Source organism: Gopherus flavomarginatus, chromosome 4 (genome assembly GCF_025201925.1).
Source record: "Gopherus flavomarginatus isolate rGopFla2 chromosome 4, rGopFla2.mat.asm, whole genome shotgun sequence".
Taxonomy (NCBI): domain Eukaryota; kingdom Metazoa; phylum Chordata; order Testudines; family Testudinidae; genus Gopherus; species Gopherus flavomarginatus.
In genome coordinates this window covers 70,336,651-70,352,894 of record NC_066620.1, presented here as the reverse complement: position 1 = coordinate 70,352,894, position 16,244 = coordinate 70,336,651, and the positions used below count along the sequence as shown (strand labels likewise).

At 40.4% G+C, this 16,244-nt stretch overlaps 1 protein-coding gene across 1 annotated transcript in view; it reads left to right on the top strand.

The window, feature by feature from the left end:
• Positions 1-9,356: 9,356 nt before the first annotated feature.
• LOC127050055 (maestro heat-like repeat-containing protein family member 1) overlaps positions 9,357-16,244 on the top strand; it is a 72,104-nt gene continuing 65,216 nt past the window's right edge. The window contains exons 1-4 of the mRNA XM_050951590.1: positions 9,357-9,387; positions 13,570-13,685; positions 13,803-13,901; positions 14,210-14,338. Of these exons, the coding sequence (XP_050807547.1) occupies positions 9,357-9,387; positions 13,570-13,685; positions 13,803-13,901; positions 14,210-14,338 (375 nt within the window). The remainder of the gene's footprint in view (positions 9,388-13,569; positions 13,686-13,802; positions 13,902-14,209; positions 14,339-16,244) is intronic.

Here is a 16,244-nt window from a genome sequence, read left to right as displayed (position 1 = left end):
AAAAATTAAAGGGAACACAGCTCATCACTCAGGGATGGATACCTGCTGACTTTTTTTGTGGTTTTGTCCATTAAATACTTCTCTGAAATACATATACAAGGCCACATGATGGCACTATTCACCCACATTTGAAACAGAAGAGCCCATGTCTGGTAAGGAAAAACGTAGGTTCAAAAGTTTCTGAAAGTTAAGGATAATGAAATCCATTTATGACAGAGTAGTCTAGTACATTATGGAATGAAAAATTATAGATACTGGTATGTATGTTTAAATATATGGATTTACAAAACAGTAATTTACCAGATTTTATCATATATTCTTATTTATTATAAGTATTTGTTTAGCAACCAGTTTTCTCTGTACAAAACATGGTCCCTGAGGAATTTATAACATATATGGTTCAAAGGCCATAGTCTAGTGCAGAGGTTCTCAGACTGTGTTCCCCGAGCTCCATTCAGGTGGTTCACGGATAGTTCCCTGTAAGTTGTGCACGAGTGGCCACACACGAGAGAATGAAGGGCCACCCATCTAATTAGTGCATCTGCACTTTCACCTTAGACAATAGGCTTCTGTTAGCTCAGAGTCCTAGTAAGGGACCCAACAGTCAAGGTGTTAAGGCTGTGCTGCCTGGTGCTGAGTACCTTCATTTCCCATGGGAGCTGAGGGCAATCAGCATCTTGCAGAACAGTCACAGACCCTTTTGAAGGTTTAGGCCTAATAATTAGGCTAATTGTTGACACTGATTATAAGTTAACTATCACTTCATCTCCTGGCAGCCTTAGCATCATTTTTTTAAATTGATTCCTACACCCATTAATTTCCTTTAATTGCTTTTAGTAGTCCATAATTGTCAAATATCTCAGAGATCTTATAATCCTTTCAGTCAGGGGTGGATAAGGTGGTAAGCCAGATCCCCAATTAGTGTAAACTGGTGTAGTCCACAGGACTTCACATGAGGAATAGGCATTTGCCTGTGTAGATCATACTGAAGGACCAAGTTCTGCCTTCTAGATTGCAAGTTTTTTGTGGCAGAGTCTCTCTTTTGTGTTTGTATATAGCACAAAGCCCACTAAACAAGGAATACATAATTCTGTGTTTTGTCTGTAAGGGCTGATGGAAAGCAGAGAATTCTCTTTTGCTCGCTCCGATGTTAGTGATGTTATTAACAATTGGCCAAGTATCATAGAATTATGAACTTAGAACGTCAGATAGGTGAAGTAAGGTTTGGTTTACACTCCCCTTAGCCTGTCACTTCTTCTGAACGTGGACTAATTCAGATCAGATTGAGACTTTAAAAAAAAAATCACATTCCATGACAGCAAGTTAAAAGGGTGAAACTACTTATAAATAACTGCTCTCCCCCCCCCAAAAAAAAAAATGAAATAAAAGCACGTGCCAACTTCAAGGGAAATATATTTATGTTAAAACATGTATTTGGATACTTGGGTACTCAATGCTGCAAACTCTTAAGCATATGTGACTACACATGAATAAACTTTACACATATAATGTAAGTATCTGTAGGATTGAACTCTTAGATTGTAATCTCGGCAAGGCAGGGATCCTGTTCCATCTCTGTGTTTGCAGATCATGCTCAACAGGGCATCAAGTCCACATCAGGACCTCTGTATTAAATGAGAAAGGTCAGTTACTAGAGAAGGCCTATTGCTATACTATTATACACCACTCAAATGATACAATTCGATGCATGAATGTTGGGGTTGATTGGGTTTTCCCTTTTCTCTGTTTTGCATAGGTTTAATTGATTAGCACTTCCTGTATTTTTTTCAAAATATAGTCAAGAGACAAACAAACAAACAGAATACTTGGTCTCTTCCTCCATATTTTTTCATAGTCACACATTTGGGATCAAATTCTACCTCCCTCTACTCGCATTGAGAGGACCTTATTCCACCACTACATTCTATTGAGGAAAATGAGAATACTAACAGAGTATGGTGGTATTCAACCTGGTTAAAGGAGACAGCATTTATTTTGTAAATGCATCTTCTCTACCACATACCTCCCTGTCAGCTTCTGGGAAAAAGCACAATCAATAACAAACTATTCATATTTTAAAAAGAGAAACATGCTTCGTATGTAAGGAGGAAACTTGGGAAGGTTTGGCCCATATGATTGTGTTTCTACAGTGCAAAGCACAGTAGCATCATGACCCATGATCAGCTCCTAGGTGCTAGCACAATACAAATAAAAAAGATATAGTTGTTGAGACTTTCAGACTGTACCAGATTGATTGATTTGATAGCCCCTCCCTGACCCTACCCAACTCCCAAACCTTGTATATTCAGTGCCATTGGGTTTCATGCTCCTTTCACATGGGTTTTACACCAATAACCCCACTGACTTTAATGGAGTGAGAGGTGACTGCCAGAAGAACCTGTTACATAAGTCTTGTGGCTGATCTCCTAGCAACAGTATGGTAGTCCATTATGACCTATCTTGACAATGGATAAGTCAAGGAATTCAGCTGGTTGCATGGGTAGACACTGGATATTTCTATATTTGTTCCAGTGAACTCTGCTTTGAAAAAACTAAAGCTCTAATGAATATTTAAGGCCAGATCCTCAGCTGGTGTAAATTGGTGTAGCTTCTTTAGCGACAAGAGAGCTATGCTGATTTACACCAGCTGAGGACCTGCCTCAAACTGTTTTCCCCTTCAAGTAAGAGAGAATCATCCTTCAGTTTACCTCAGAAGTGTCTCTGCTGTATGTGGAGTCTGATTTTGGTGCAGTTTGCAAGAGGGAGGGAATGGTTTACTGAGTACGAGAGACTGTGACAGACGTTTTGAGACAGAATAACGGTAAGCATTTTAAGAGCTATTTACATTCATTTATCCTAAATTACAAACATGCTTTGTCTTTTAGGTTCTAGAGGTACAGAACATGGTGATGTACAAGTTCATCTTAACCAGTAAACAGAGTGAATTAACAAAAATACGGTTTCACTGAACTAGAAGCAACCAAATCTGTTGAGAAGTTTGAACAGAACTTTGTATGGCTTCATTAGTAATTTATAACACCAGCCAGAGAGAGAGTCTGAGTTCTTTGTAGCATATGGTCTGTGTTAGAAGCAGGTTGGATGAGCTCATAAAACCAGCCCTTTCCCAGTTACCTTCTCAATATGAGTTTCCCAGGAGTTCAGCAATGTTCAGACTTAAAGTTTCGATTTGGCTACTGTGGAGAAGATGGCCCAGCCTCAAACTCTGAATCTGGCTCCTAACTATACTCCGAAACCTGAGCACCTTTGGATGCAGGGCTTTGTTTCATGCTCATCGCTACTTTTCATCATTTATGCTGTTTTATTTACTTCTTTGCATTTCACTCACCTTTGGAAATTAAGCTAGATAAATCATTTTCACTTGCTGATTCTTATGCCTTAATATAACAGAATAATGTTTGGGTTGCAAACACTGGAGGAAAATGGTTAAATCCACACAACAAATTGTATTAATTGAAATAAATAAATAAATAATGAAAACATTTCTGCTCATGCAGAATGAGTCATGGATGCAAAATGGCTCATGCACAGTAGTTCTTGCCAAAAGCTATTGTAACCTGCTGCTCAATGTACAGTAACTCCTCATGTAAAGTCTCCCAGTTAATGTCATTTTGTTGTTACGTTGCTGATCAATTACAGAACATGCTCATTTAAAGTTGTTCAATGCTCCCTTATAACTTTGTTTGGCAGCCCCCACTTTGTCCACTGCTTGCAGGAAGAGCAGCCCGTTGGAGCTAGCTGGTGGGGACTTGGAACCAGGGTGGACCAGCAGTCCCCCATCAGCTCCCCTAAGTTTCCTGTGCGGCAGCTGCCCAGCAGGCTATCAATTGCCAGCAGTTCAGCTGTCCCTCCCCCCACTGCCATGTGCTGCTCCCTCCCTCTGCCTTGGAGCTGCTCCCTGGAGCCTCCTGCTTGCTGTGGGGAGTGGAGGGGGAAAGAGGGGGACTAATGTCAGGGTGTTCCCCTCCCACTCCTGCACCCTGCTTACTCCATCTTCCATAGAGCAGAGGGGACACATGACAGGACTCAGGATGGAGGGAGCTTCCTGGCAGCAGCTGCCGTCTCAGCTTGCTGATCTGCTTAACAAGGCAGTGTACTTAGACTGGAGTCACTGTACTTAAAGGGGTAATGCACATCTGTCTCTGTCTGCTGTGCTGTCTCCCCTCCCTCCATTCATGTTGCCTTGTAGAAGGTGAGGCTACATAACAACGAGTTAACCTTTGAGGACTCAGCCAATTGCTAGTTCATCATTTAGCATTAAGGCATTCCCTGGGAAATATTCCACCCTCTGACTCCACGATCTCAACCAAGCTTCACAATCATCATTGCTGTGTACAGTATTAAATTGTTTGTTTAAAACGTATACTCTATGTGTGTAGGTACTTTTGTCTGGTGAAAACAATTTCCCTGGAACCTAACACACCATTTACATTAATTCTTATGGGGAAACTGGATTTGCTTAACATCGTTTTGCTTAAAGTCGCATTTTTCAGGAACATAACTACAATGTTAAGCGAGGAGTTACTGTATATCAGGCACCTCTGGATGACATAATTTATAAACAAAGGATTACAACATCTGATGTAATGCTGCAGCTATATCTTGCCCCAGGAAGCCTGCAGATTGAATCACTTCTGTTCTCCCTGTCTCATAACACAAGACCCAAGCGGATATTCAATATAAGGTGGTAAACTCAAAATTGATAAAAGGAAATATTTTTTTCTCACATAGCACACAATTAGACTGTAGAATTCATTGTCACAGGATATCACTGAAGCCAAAAACTGAGCAAGTTTAAAGGAACTGAACATTTCCATGGATAATAAAAGCCAGAGTTGTTATAGTTCATGCTAATATATACATTTTTGAGAAGATATTAAGCTTCAAGGCTTAAGCCAGTCTTTGCTGGCAGTTAGGAGGTTTTTTGCACCTTTCTAAGAAACATCTGGTACTGGCCACAGTGGGAGAACACATCTTGAATTACATGGAGCATGGATCTGATCCGGAATGGTAATTTCATTATATTCCTTGTATCTCTGGAGGAATGTCTAGATGACCTTGACAACTGCATGTATTGGAGCTTTTAAATAAAGAGTTGATAAAAAGTCAACATTTACACACGGTAACCTAAAAAAGAGAATAAATGTGATTCTTGGAGTGGCTCTGCATATTCCCACATATGAGTAATGAACCAACCAGTGCATCTTAACAACAGAACCTTCTCTGAGCCGTGCCTGTCACAGCACACATTTTCCTCCTCTTATCCCTCTCCTCAGTATCTTCGAACATTCTGAGGGTGAGGCTATATCAGTGAATACTGTGCCTTTTACCATCTCAGCTCCCTCCAACCGGTTATGCCAGATGGAAGTGAACCTCTCTGGTGCATCAGGTCTGGGTTTTTCTACTATATTTTAATGCTTTTAGATAATTGTTGTTGTTAACTTTTAGTGTTAGTGTTAGTTTAGTTAGTTTTTAGGTTTAGGTTTGGTTCCTTGCGATGACAGAAGCCAGGATTTAAGAGATGTTCTTCTTGCCCAGCCAGCTTCCTGGCATCGGATGATCACATTAGGTGCTCCAAATGCCTCAGAGAAGGTCACTCTCCTTCTTCTGGGTATTCTATAGGTCAGACTTCCACACTCAGAGTGGGTAAGGAGAGACAGAATAGTCTGTATGTGTTCTTAAGCCAATGGTTCTGGGAGGTTGTTGGATCTGAAGACCAAGAGGCCTGTTTCATCTCCAGCTGCCTTGTCTAGTAAGACTAAAGTTCCTAAAGGATCCCACTGGTCTAGGTTGTCTTTGGTTCCTGCTTCTGTTCCTAATTTGTCGGATCATCCTGTTAAAGCTGCTAGGGTTTCAAAGGCATTGTTTGATCAGTTGGTGGCTAAAGACCCCACGTTTAAGCTGTTGGTTCTGAAGAAATAGGTGAGAGAGAAGACTGCTACTGTTAGCTGTGCCAGATCCTATAGGTCAGACTTACTGGATCTGTCTGATTTCTCCCATGTCTTCTGCAATTCTGACACTGAAATCTAAACTGTTTCCACATTCGGCTTCACAGCACATAGTTACAGAGCTGAGACTCTCTCCAGAGCTGCTGATGCCTGAACTCATAATATTGGTACTGCTCATTCCCACTTCAGTGCCATTGTTGGATTTGAAAGGGGCTATTATGATGGTGGTTGATGTTCACCATTAAGCTTCTGAGCACTCATTGGATTTGAATGAGAGGCTGTTGGGGAAGAGGAAGAGAGAAGCTTTGATAGATCTAAATTCGCTTCATCCAAAAAGAGGGGTAGATTAGAAGATTATTGTGAATCTGTCTCCACATCCATCTTTGCCTCCTTCTCCTACTACTCTATAAGTTCACCAAGCTGATCATTGTCACTTTTTGTGTGTCTACACCCGCTGTTGGTTTCTCTGATGATAGCCATAATGGGATCTGAGATTGGATCCTCAGAAGAGGATAGAGGGAGAGTTAAAAGACTTAGGTGGCAAAAACCTGGATGGTTCAAGTCTAGGTTTCCTAAGTCTTTTGGAGAGTTCCTCCTCTGGGTATGTTCCTGGATTCCAGCCAGGGCTGCCCAGAGGATTCAGGAGGCCTGGGGCAAATCAATTTTGGGGGCCCCTTCCATAAAAAAAGTTGCAATACTATAGAATACTATATTCTCGTGGGCGCCCCTGTGGGGTCTGGGGCAAATTGCCCCACTTACCCCCACCCCGCCTGCAGCCCTGATCCCAGCTATCAGAGAGACTGACAGTCCTGGTCTCCATGGTCTAATCTACCCCCAGAATTTTTGAATCATCCACCTTATGGCAATAAAAATGATGTTCTGACTGATAAGGATCTGTTAGCTGAGAATTATGTGCATCCAATTCTGCCAGCTCCATCTACAGCTCAAACAGTGGTTCCTGACATTTTGTTGGAAGAAGAAGAAGGCGTTAGTGCCTCTTTTTGAGCAGGGTCAGGTGGATACTGACTTTGATCCTGATTTGTCAGCTGATGAGCATATGGACATTGCTGCTGCATCATCTTTCTGAGCATCCTTTGCAATTCCACAAATTAGTGGATTGTATGGAATCCACTTTGAACTTACCTTCTTGCTGTGGAAGAGGTGCCACGTCCTGTATTCAACGTTCTAGGTCCTCATTCAAGGAATAGGATGTCTTTACTTGTATTGGATGCCATTTGCAACCTGCTAAGGCTGTATATTTTGTCAGCCTATCTAAGATACCAGACAAATGCTATCAGATAGCTCATGACTGTTTTTCATATTTTCATACTCACTATTTTTACTGTTCCTCTAACGAGCCAGAAGGATGAGTAAATTACATGCCTTGATAGCCAATCTTCCATTTACTCTTTTTCACAAAGACAATGTGGTTCTTAGACCTGATCCCAGGTTTTTACCAAAAATAGTGTCGCAGTTTCACATCAGTTAATTTACCAGTGGTTTTTCCCCCCAAAGACTCATGCTAATAAAGGGGAAAGTGCTTTACATACTTAAGATGCTAGAAGAGCGTTGGTATCTTATTTAAATAGAACAAAGCATAAAAAAAAGTTGCAATACTATAGAATACTATATTCTTGTGGGGGCCCCTGTGGGGCATGGGGCAAATTGCCCCACTTACTCCCTCCCTGCAGCCCTGATCCCAACTATCAGAGAGACTGACAGTCCTGGTCTCCATGGTCTAATCTACCCCCAGAATTTTTGAATCATCCACCTTTTTAGGAACTCTTCTAAATTATTTCTTATGCTCAGAATGATGAAGTGTCGTGTATCTGCTCAGACTATTTCCAGATGGGGTAAGTAGTGTGTAATTGAATGTTACAAGTTAGCAGCAATTCTTGTGCCTACTGTTGTGAGATCTCATTCCACTAGGGCAGTAGCAGCAGCATTTGTTTATTCCTACTGGGGCAATATATAAGGCTTCTACTTGGAAGTCAGTCCATATGTTTACTAAACATTATGCTTTGGATGAGGCTTCAAGAGAAAATATTAGGTTTGGTGGAGCAGTGCTGCAATCATCATTTAATTAGGAATCTGTCCCACCTCCTGAGATTTTTTTAGCGCTGCTTGCCAAATTACGCATAAGTGGGAATATGCAAAGCCATCTGAAGAAGAAATGAAGTTTGGTTACCTTTAACCAAAGTTCTTTGAGAGGCTGTCAAAACCTAGTCCCAGATTTGGACCTTAGCGTCCAAAATATGGGGGTTAGCATGAAAACCTCCAAGCTTAGTTACCAGCTTGGACCTGGTAAAGTTGCCACCACCCAAAAAATTAGAATGTTTTGGGGCACTCTGGTCCCCCCAACAACCTTCCCTGGGGACCCCAAGACCCAAATTTCTTGTGTCTTATAACAAAGGGGAATAAACCATTTCCCCCCCCTCCTTCTCCCTTCCAGGTGTTCCCTCCCTAGGTTCCTGGAGAGAGACACAGAAGCAAGCTCCGTGAATCTAAACAGAGGGACTCCACCCTCCCCGTTCCCAGTCCTGGAAAACAGAATTACCGAGAGCTAATCTCTCTTCCCCCCTCACCCAGAGAGAATGCAAAGTCAGGCTAGTAAATCTAACACACACAGATTTCCCCCTGACTTCTTCCTCCCACCAATTCCCTGGTGAGCACAGACTCAATTCCCTGGAGTTCCCCACTAAAGAAAAACTCCAACAGGTCTTAAAAAGAAAGAAAAAGTACATAAAAATGGTCTCTCTGTATTAAGGTGACAAATACAGGGTCATTTGCTTAAAAGAAATATGAATAAACAGCCTTATTCAAAAAGAATACAATTCAAAACATTCCAGCAACTACACCCATGTAAATACAAAAGAAAACAATAGAAACCTTACTGCCTTACTATATTTGTACTTACAACTTGGAAACAGAAGATTAGAAAGCAGGAAACAGAAATCCTCTCATAGCCGAGAGAGAGACAGGCAGAAAACCAAAGAACAAAGGACTCAGACACAAACTTCCCTCCACCCAGATTTGAAAAAGTCTTGTTTCCTGATTGGTCCTCTGATCAGGTGTTTCAGGTTTCTTCTTTCCAGGTGTAAGAGACATTAACCCTTAGCTATCTGTTTATGACAGAGGCCTCTGCATACACTCACTTCCTGCTCTTCTTTCCCCTTTTCTCAGAGTCCTATTTTGGTTCCTTTGGGTCAGTGGTAGAAGCAACTGAGGCAGTAGAGGGAGCAGCACCCCTTATGTAGCCTCACCTTCAGAACATTCAGCGACAGTGAGAGGAGCAGCAGAAGAGGGCACAGAGGCTCTCTAACAGGCACTGCTTGCAGAAGGTTCTATCATTAGGCTGCACTGGTCAGCCCATTACCCACACATGTGAACATGCAGTCATCTCAAAGAATTCCAGTTACAGGTAAGTAACCTTTTCTTTTCTTTTTTACCAGATGCCAGTGAGAACAGTTGATAAATACTTTTAAAATGGTTTCTTATAAATAATCTCCAACTCTAGGAAAACAGAAATCTCTCTACTGGGTTGAATCAGGTTTTAGGAGGAGAATCTTGCTTCCTTCATATTGACACTTATTGAAGAGATTTATTCAGATCTATCTCTTAGGTACTTATCTGGTCCCTGTTATTGTAGTATCTGAGTTCTTCATAATCTTTATTGTATTTATCTGTGAGTTAAGAAAGTGCTATCCCCATTTTGCAAAGGGAGAACAGAGGTAGAGAGAGACTTGCAGAAGGTCATACAAGAAGTCAGGGGTGGAATAGGGACATGAACTTGGGTCCCCTTGTGCCCTAACCACTAGACAATCCTGTTATAATAAACAGCTGCACTAATTTAACTGAGAACCTTAAGCATTGCCATGTTTGAACCCAACTGCATCAAAGGCTAAGCGTAGGCAGGAGCTCTTCAAAATTAGGCTAGGCATTTGTCATTCATTATGATGTAGAGAGGATCATTGCTACTGAATGAGAGGCAGTGGCATAGCAGTTTTACAGTATTTTAAACAATCAGCTAAGTGTTATTAAGGAGCTTTTACTGTAAAAGAAAGGAGCATTATGCTGAGAGGTACTGGTGACTGCACTGATCACAACTCTTGGAACTGGGTGTGAACGCACCTTTCAATTTACATAACTGAGTTAATCAGAAGCCCCCAGTCTAAAACAAAAGGGGACTGTGAAAAACCCTGGAGTTTGATTTTGCATCTGTGCGGGTGATGGAAGGCAGAACACATGGAAATTGAGAACAGAGACTACACTGAAAGGCAGAGACAAAAAGCAAGAAAGCCAAGCGCTAGCTTGTGAGCACGGTGTGACTTGGAAAAAGCTAGAGAGAGAATTTTGGGTCTGGTTTTAGCTAAAGAGGCTTTGGGAGCTCTGAAACTGCACCTTTTGTTCTTGGTTCTTCCAGAGTTCATAGTAGGAAGACTTTGCATGTTCCTTGTAAATAAACAAGCATGTGTCAAAATTCCACATTCCAACAATTTCTTCTTCCAACTGGCACGTCCCCAGGGCCCTAAAATTTGACTAGCCACTCGGGTCAAAAAGAGGCAACAGCATATTATTGAAATGAGATCTATGATTTTTGGTATTTTTTCTTTGTATGTCTGTGGTGAGCTGTGATATCTGCTATTGATGTGTACAACTCTTAGCTACACCTAGTCTGTACTAAAACTCACTATTATTTTTGTTACCTCATCTTACCTTATCATCCTACGACCCACCTGTTATGTATTGTCTGTTAGACTATAAGCTCTTTGGAGCAGGAAGTGTCACTTACTATATATGTATACAGTGGCTAATGCAATGCTGTCATGACTTAATTGAGGTAATTAGTCACTACCACAATGTCAATGTAAAATAATATTTGCCTTTCTTCCCCCCTCTAATTAGACTGTGTATAACTTACTGTGAAAGACCACTCACCCAAATTAGGATGTACAATGATCCAAGTACTTCAATGTTGGAAGGAACCACTTTCACATACATTATTATTGTTTCTGTTTTAGTTTAAAAAATGTACAGGTTGTGCCTAATCTACCCCAAAATGTCTCTTTAAATCATTTAGTGAGAAAGTAGGGATGGAAAAGTCTTTAGATAAGACAATATATAATTCATTGACCATTACCCCTTATGATTTAGCCAATGCAGGATTGTGCACTACAGCACATTTAAGAACTTATGTATCCATGTTCTGTGACCATATGTTGTATACATGACTTGTCTCATTAGGGTTTGTTCCATGCTCTCATGTGCTATGTTGGACTTTTAAATAATTCTATAGTGCAATATATTGGTCCTAGCTAACTTAATAATAGTATCTTAAAACAGGAAATTGATTAAGGAAGCCAATTTTGCTATATTACAGCATTAACATACCAGGTATTACTATTTCCTGAAATAGTTCAATAAAAATATTGTTATTAATGATGAATAGCATTTGCATAGCACTTTACACAAACAATAGTCAATCCTGCTTCATGCTAATGCACTCACAAAGGCCTTTTTCTAAACTGTCTTGACACCTTTATTTTTCTACTGATTCTGTTTGAAGAGAGGAAAATAAGAGATGGACAGATTTTTTTCTCCCCCCCCCCCCGCCAACTAGGACAGAAAGAAAAGAGAAGAGGCGCATTCATACCAGGCCAGGAAGTAGGCAGATCACTTGTTTGATACTATAGAAGAAGTGAAAAGAGAGGGACTCATGCCCACCCAGCTCAGGAAGTGCCTTTCAGAGAGTCTGAATGATTCAAAGCCAAACATCATAATGGAGAATTCCTTCCTCTCCTCCATGATCTCCCTAACACGACCTGAATACCAAGTTATCTTCCTACCACCACACATCATAACCCATCACAGCTATATTAAGAAAAGGAAAGAAAGCAATATGGAGAATATTGTTACTGTCACTATATAAAACTGGTACTTAATACATTGGTGACCTTGAGCATTGTGTTTGGTTTCAGGATAACAGGAGAGAGGCACAGAGAATAACATTTAAAATCAAGTCCATCCTCTTGCAAGGCCAAGACATCATCAACTAAAAGTGAACATATCAGCCAGGAAAGGTCACGTTCTATTTTCAGTTATGCTGGTTCAAATCCAGATTTGCTCACACACCACCTTGACAGGTGTAGTGTACGAACATTGGGAGTAACTCATTTGGTTTTTAATAAGATTACTCTGGATTTATACCTCTGGAACTGAGAGTAGAATTTGGTTCTAAAATGATACAACACTTGGTCACATCAAAAAAAGAAAAGGCAGAAATATATATGGTCCAGAGAAGGGCATCAAAAATTATTAGACACCTCATGTACCCAGACTAGGGGCCGCATATGTATGCTTTGATTCTTAAATCTTAGTTTTCTTTTCACTTCATCATAATTTCATTGTTCCTCCCTTGCCCCTTGTACTTCTGTTTACCTGCTTCATAGTTTTCTATAGCCGTGGTACCTCTAGACTAAAGGCTATTGTGGCTGAATTAGTGTCTATCCCTTAAATCTGTGACTTTGGTGACTAAATCCTGTGCAGCTCATTGAAAAGGTAGGAGGTTCAGCTAAATGTCCATCTTTCCTGTCTTCCTGGTGGTGGCACTGTTCTCACCCTTGAGATTAATGATGTTCTTCTTTAGGTTGACTTGGCTGTGGAGTTTTATGGGTAATTTCTGCACTATTCCTGTCATTAGAAGTGTGTCTGGTTCACGGATTGACAGAAATTTATAATTAATTAAAATAAATTAATAATACTTTGCATTTTTGGTAACACTTTTCATCCAAAGTTTTCAAGGTATCTCACTGCTTACCTGTCTAGAGGTCTATTTAAAATTATTATTTAAATCAAAATAAATATTAATCCAGTTTTTCATAACTGCTTGTTTACCTTTTTCTTTTTTTCTGTGAGGTCTTCTGAATTATTAAGTTGCAACTTGTAGCAATCCAAACTTTATCACAGAGCCCATAGAAGTCAGTGGTAGAGCTCAACAAAATGTTTTGACTGAATTTTTTTCTGCAAAAAATGCAGGTTTGGCAACACCAAACATTTAGTAAATTCATGTTGATTTTGCCAAATCTTTTGTTAGGTGAAAAAAACACTGGAAAAAGTACATAGTTTTTTGTTTTGAAAATGTTAAAACAAATGTTTCAGTTTTTCAATTGAAGATGAGATTGTTTTGTTCCTTTAACTTTTTTTAATTAAAAAGTTTAAAATGCTTGAAATTTAAACACAATATTTCATTTGACCTGAAACATTTATTTTGACTTTTCAGTACACCAGAAGTTTTTTTAAATCTTGGTTTTGGTTTATTAAAATTATCAGTGACGTGAAAAATACTTTTTTCACCCAGGTCTAGTTTTTCCATTAACTCCAATAGGCTTTGGATCATGTCCATAGCTCCTGTGCAATGTGTTCTATATCCTCTCGTTGTGAACTAAAGATTTCTTCATTTGCATAGCACTTTCTCTGTCACAATGATTACATTTCTCTTCCAGACTGTTCATTGCCTTCTCTGCATTACAAAGCTGAGGCATTTGCAGGACCATGATAGTGTGAAATCTCTATATTCCATTTTGTCATTAACCATTTTGGACAGGGAGTGACAGGTCCTTGACTGGTGCAAATCAGCGCAGCTCCGTTGAAGTCAATGGATTTAAAGTGCCGAAGGATTTAGTCCAGAATGTAGGGAACATTTCCAGAGGAACTTATAATGTGAGACTGTGCGTTTCCATGTGTTTTTTGTCCTGCTTGACCAGGAGGAGGTGGGTACCCTCCTATTAGACAAGAATTAACTTTTTCTTTTTTTCAGCTTCAAAAATATTCCAAAAGGCTTTGGGGAAGGGAGAAGGAGTAACTGAGCTCACTGAATCGGACAATGAGGAGGCGGAGATAAAGAGCATCCTAGAATGTCTTGAGAACAATGATTTGGTATGAACAGTGTCTATGCAATGCAAAAACAGTTTACATGAACCAGCCTCCTTCCTTTTGCCTCTCCCATATAAACCAACTTCTCCCCTCACCTGTCCTCTGTGATTTATCCCATCTACTTACTTGATTTGATTCAGTCTATTTCCCTCTCATGTTTCCCATATACTCTGATTCCTTCTCTCCTGACCCTTCCCACCAATCACAGTACTTGGAATAATATTATAATCCACAGAATTTGTCAGAAATGATGTTAAATTCTCACTTTCCCATACATCAACACAAGTCATTGTTTTCTGTCTTCCTTGCAGTTGTCTGTGGAGCACCAGCTTCACATCTTGAGAAACCTAGAAACAAAAATCAATGTTGTCAATCACCTCAACAGTGACCTGGCCCAGCGGCTGGTTGACATCACCTCCATCAATCTAATCAAGAATTCGGTAAGAATATAAGATGTAGGAGAGAAAGAGGGACTCAAAACTGTATCTAGACATCCAGGTCTTATTCAGAGCTTCATTCTTTCTCTAGGTAATAGTGCCATGAACAATAAAGGATGGTTATTGGTGTCCTGGGCATGTCACGTGACATGCTTCTGTCATAACATATTCCCAGATTTGAACCTTAGAGTCCAAAATATGGGTGTTAGCATGAAAACCTCCAAGCTTAGTTACCAGCTTGGACCTGGTAAAGTTGCCACCACCCAAAAAATTAGAGTGTTTTGAGGCACTCTGGCTGCCCCAAAAACCTTCCCTGGGGACCCCAAGACCCAAATTCCTTGAGTCTCACAACAAAGGGGAATAAACCATTTCCCTTACCCCTCCTCCTTCCCAGGTGTTCCCTCCCTGGGTTCCTGGAGAGATACACAGAAGCAAGCTCCATGAATCTAAACAGAGGGATTCCACCCTCCCTATTTCCAGTCCTGGAAATACAAGTACCGAGAGAGAGAGCCAAGCTTGCCCCCCACCCCCCTCCTTCACCCAGAGGGAATGCAAAGTCAGGCTAGTAAATCTAACACACACAGATTTCCCCCTGACTTCTTCCTCCCACCAATTCCCTGGTGAGCACAGACTCAATTCCCTGCAGTTCCCCACTAAAAAAACTCCAACAGTTCTTAAAAAGAAAGCTTTATGTAAAAAGAAACAAAAATACATAAAAATGGTCTCTCTGTATTAAGGTGACAAATACAGGGTCAATTGCTTAAAAGAAATATGAATCAACAGCCTTATTCAAAAGAACACAATTTAAAACACTCCAGCAACTATACACATGTAAATACAAAAGAAAAAAAAACCAATAACCCCTATTGTTTTATGATCTTTGTACTCACAACTTGAGAAAAAAAAACAATAACCCCTATTGTTTTATGATCTTTGTACTGATAAAGAAAAATAACCCCAGGCCCAAAAGCCAGGTCTTGATGCTGCTATAAATTACATCAAGACAGTAGGCCTCCATCATACTAACATATAGTAAAGTAAGAAAAGCTGATTTTCCACTAACTCTCCTGAGGCTCACTCTCTGATTTCTCTATACACTACTATTATCACACTATTATGCTATTAAAATGCTGCCTTTAAGGGACTAGACTAATATAAAGTCCCTTGAATTACTACCGAAATAGATTAACAACTGCTAGGTCACTATAGTTTATTAAGAAGCTTGTGCACGCATAAAAATAACCCCAATGTACTTGGCCAAAGGAACAAACATGTATTTTTGAACCCAAGTTCCTCAAATTTTGCTTGGGAGCACAGCTGCAGAAACCGCAAGTAGGTGGACACCAGGTGCCAAGATCCTGACAAACAAAACAACCTGTAAAAAGGGGAAGTTGCAAAGGGCAAGCTTGCAAAATTAGCTTATTTTATATGTTTTTAGGAAATGGTGTCATTGTATTAACCAAATATGGTATATTCGGATGCATGAGTTCATATGCTAATGTGCGGTTTTTGGCTATATAAACCCAGGTACCACTGCTGTAAGGTAGAGCGACTTCCCCTTGCTAGGGGACTTTGTCGTCTCTCCCTGCATATATGCTTGTATTCTCTGATTAATCAATAAAGGAGCCTCAGGCTGTCTGATCAACTCAACTGAGTGGTGGTCCTTTTCCACGACAATTTTGGTGCATTGGCCGGGAACCCACAAGAGGGCTTCTCCTGAATCGGAGGACCGCAGGCAGTCTCCTTCCAACCCCCGGGCCCAATTAAAAGGTAAGAGACCTTTTGAAATCTCTATGGGGCTTGGCAGAGGACTGGTCTGTAGGCTCCGGTTTGGGTAAGTCACAAGCTGGGTTCGAACTTTTAGCCATCAGACAGACCAGATGCCCTTTCTCTAAGGCTTCCGAGATTC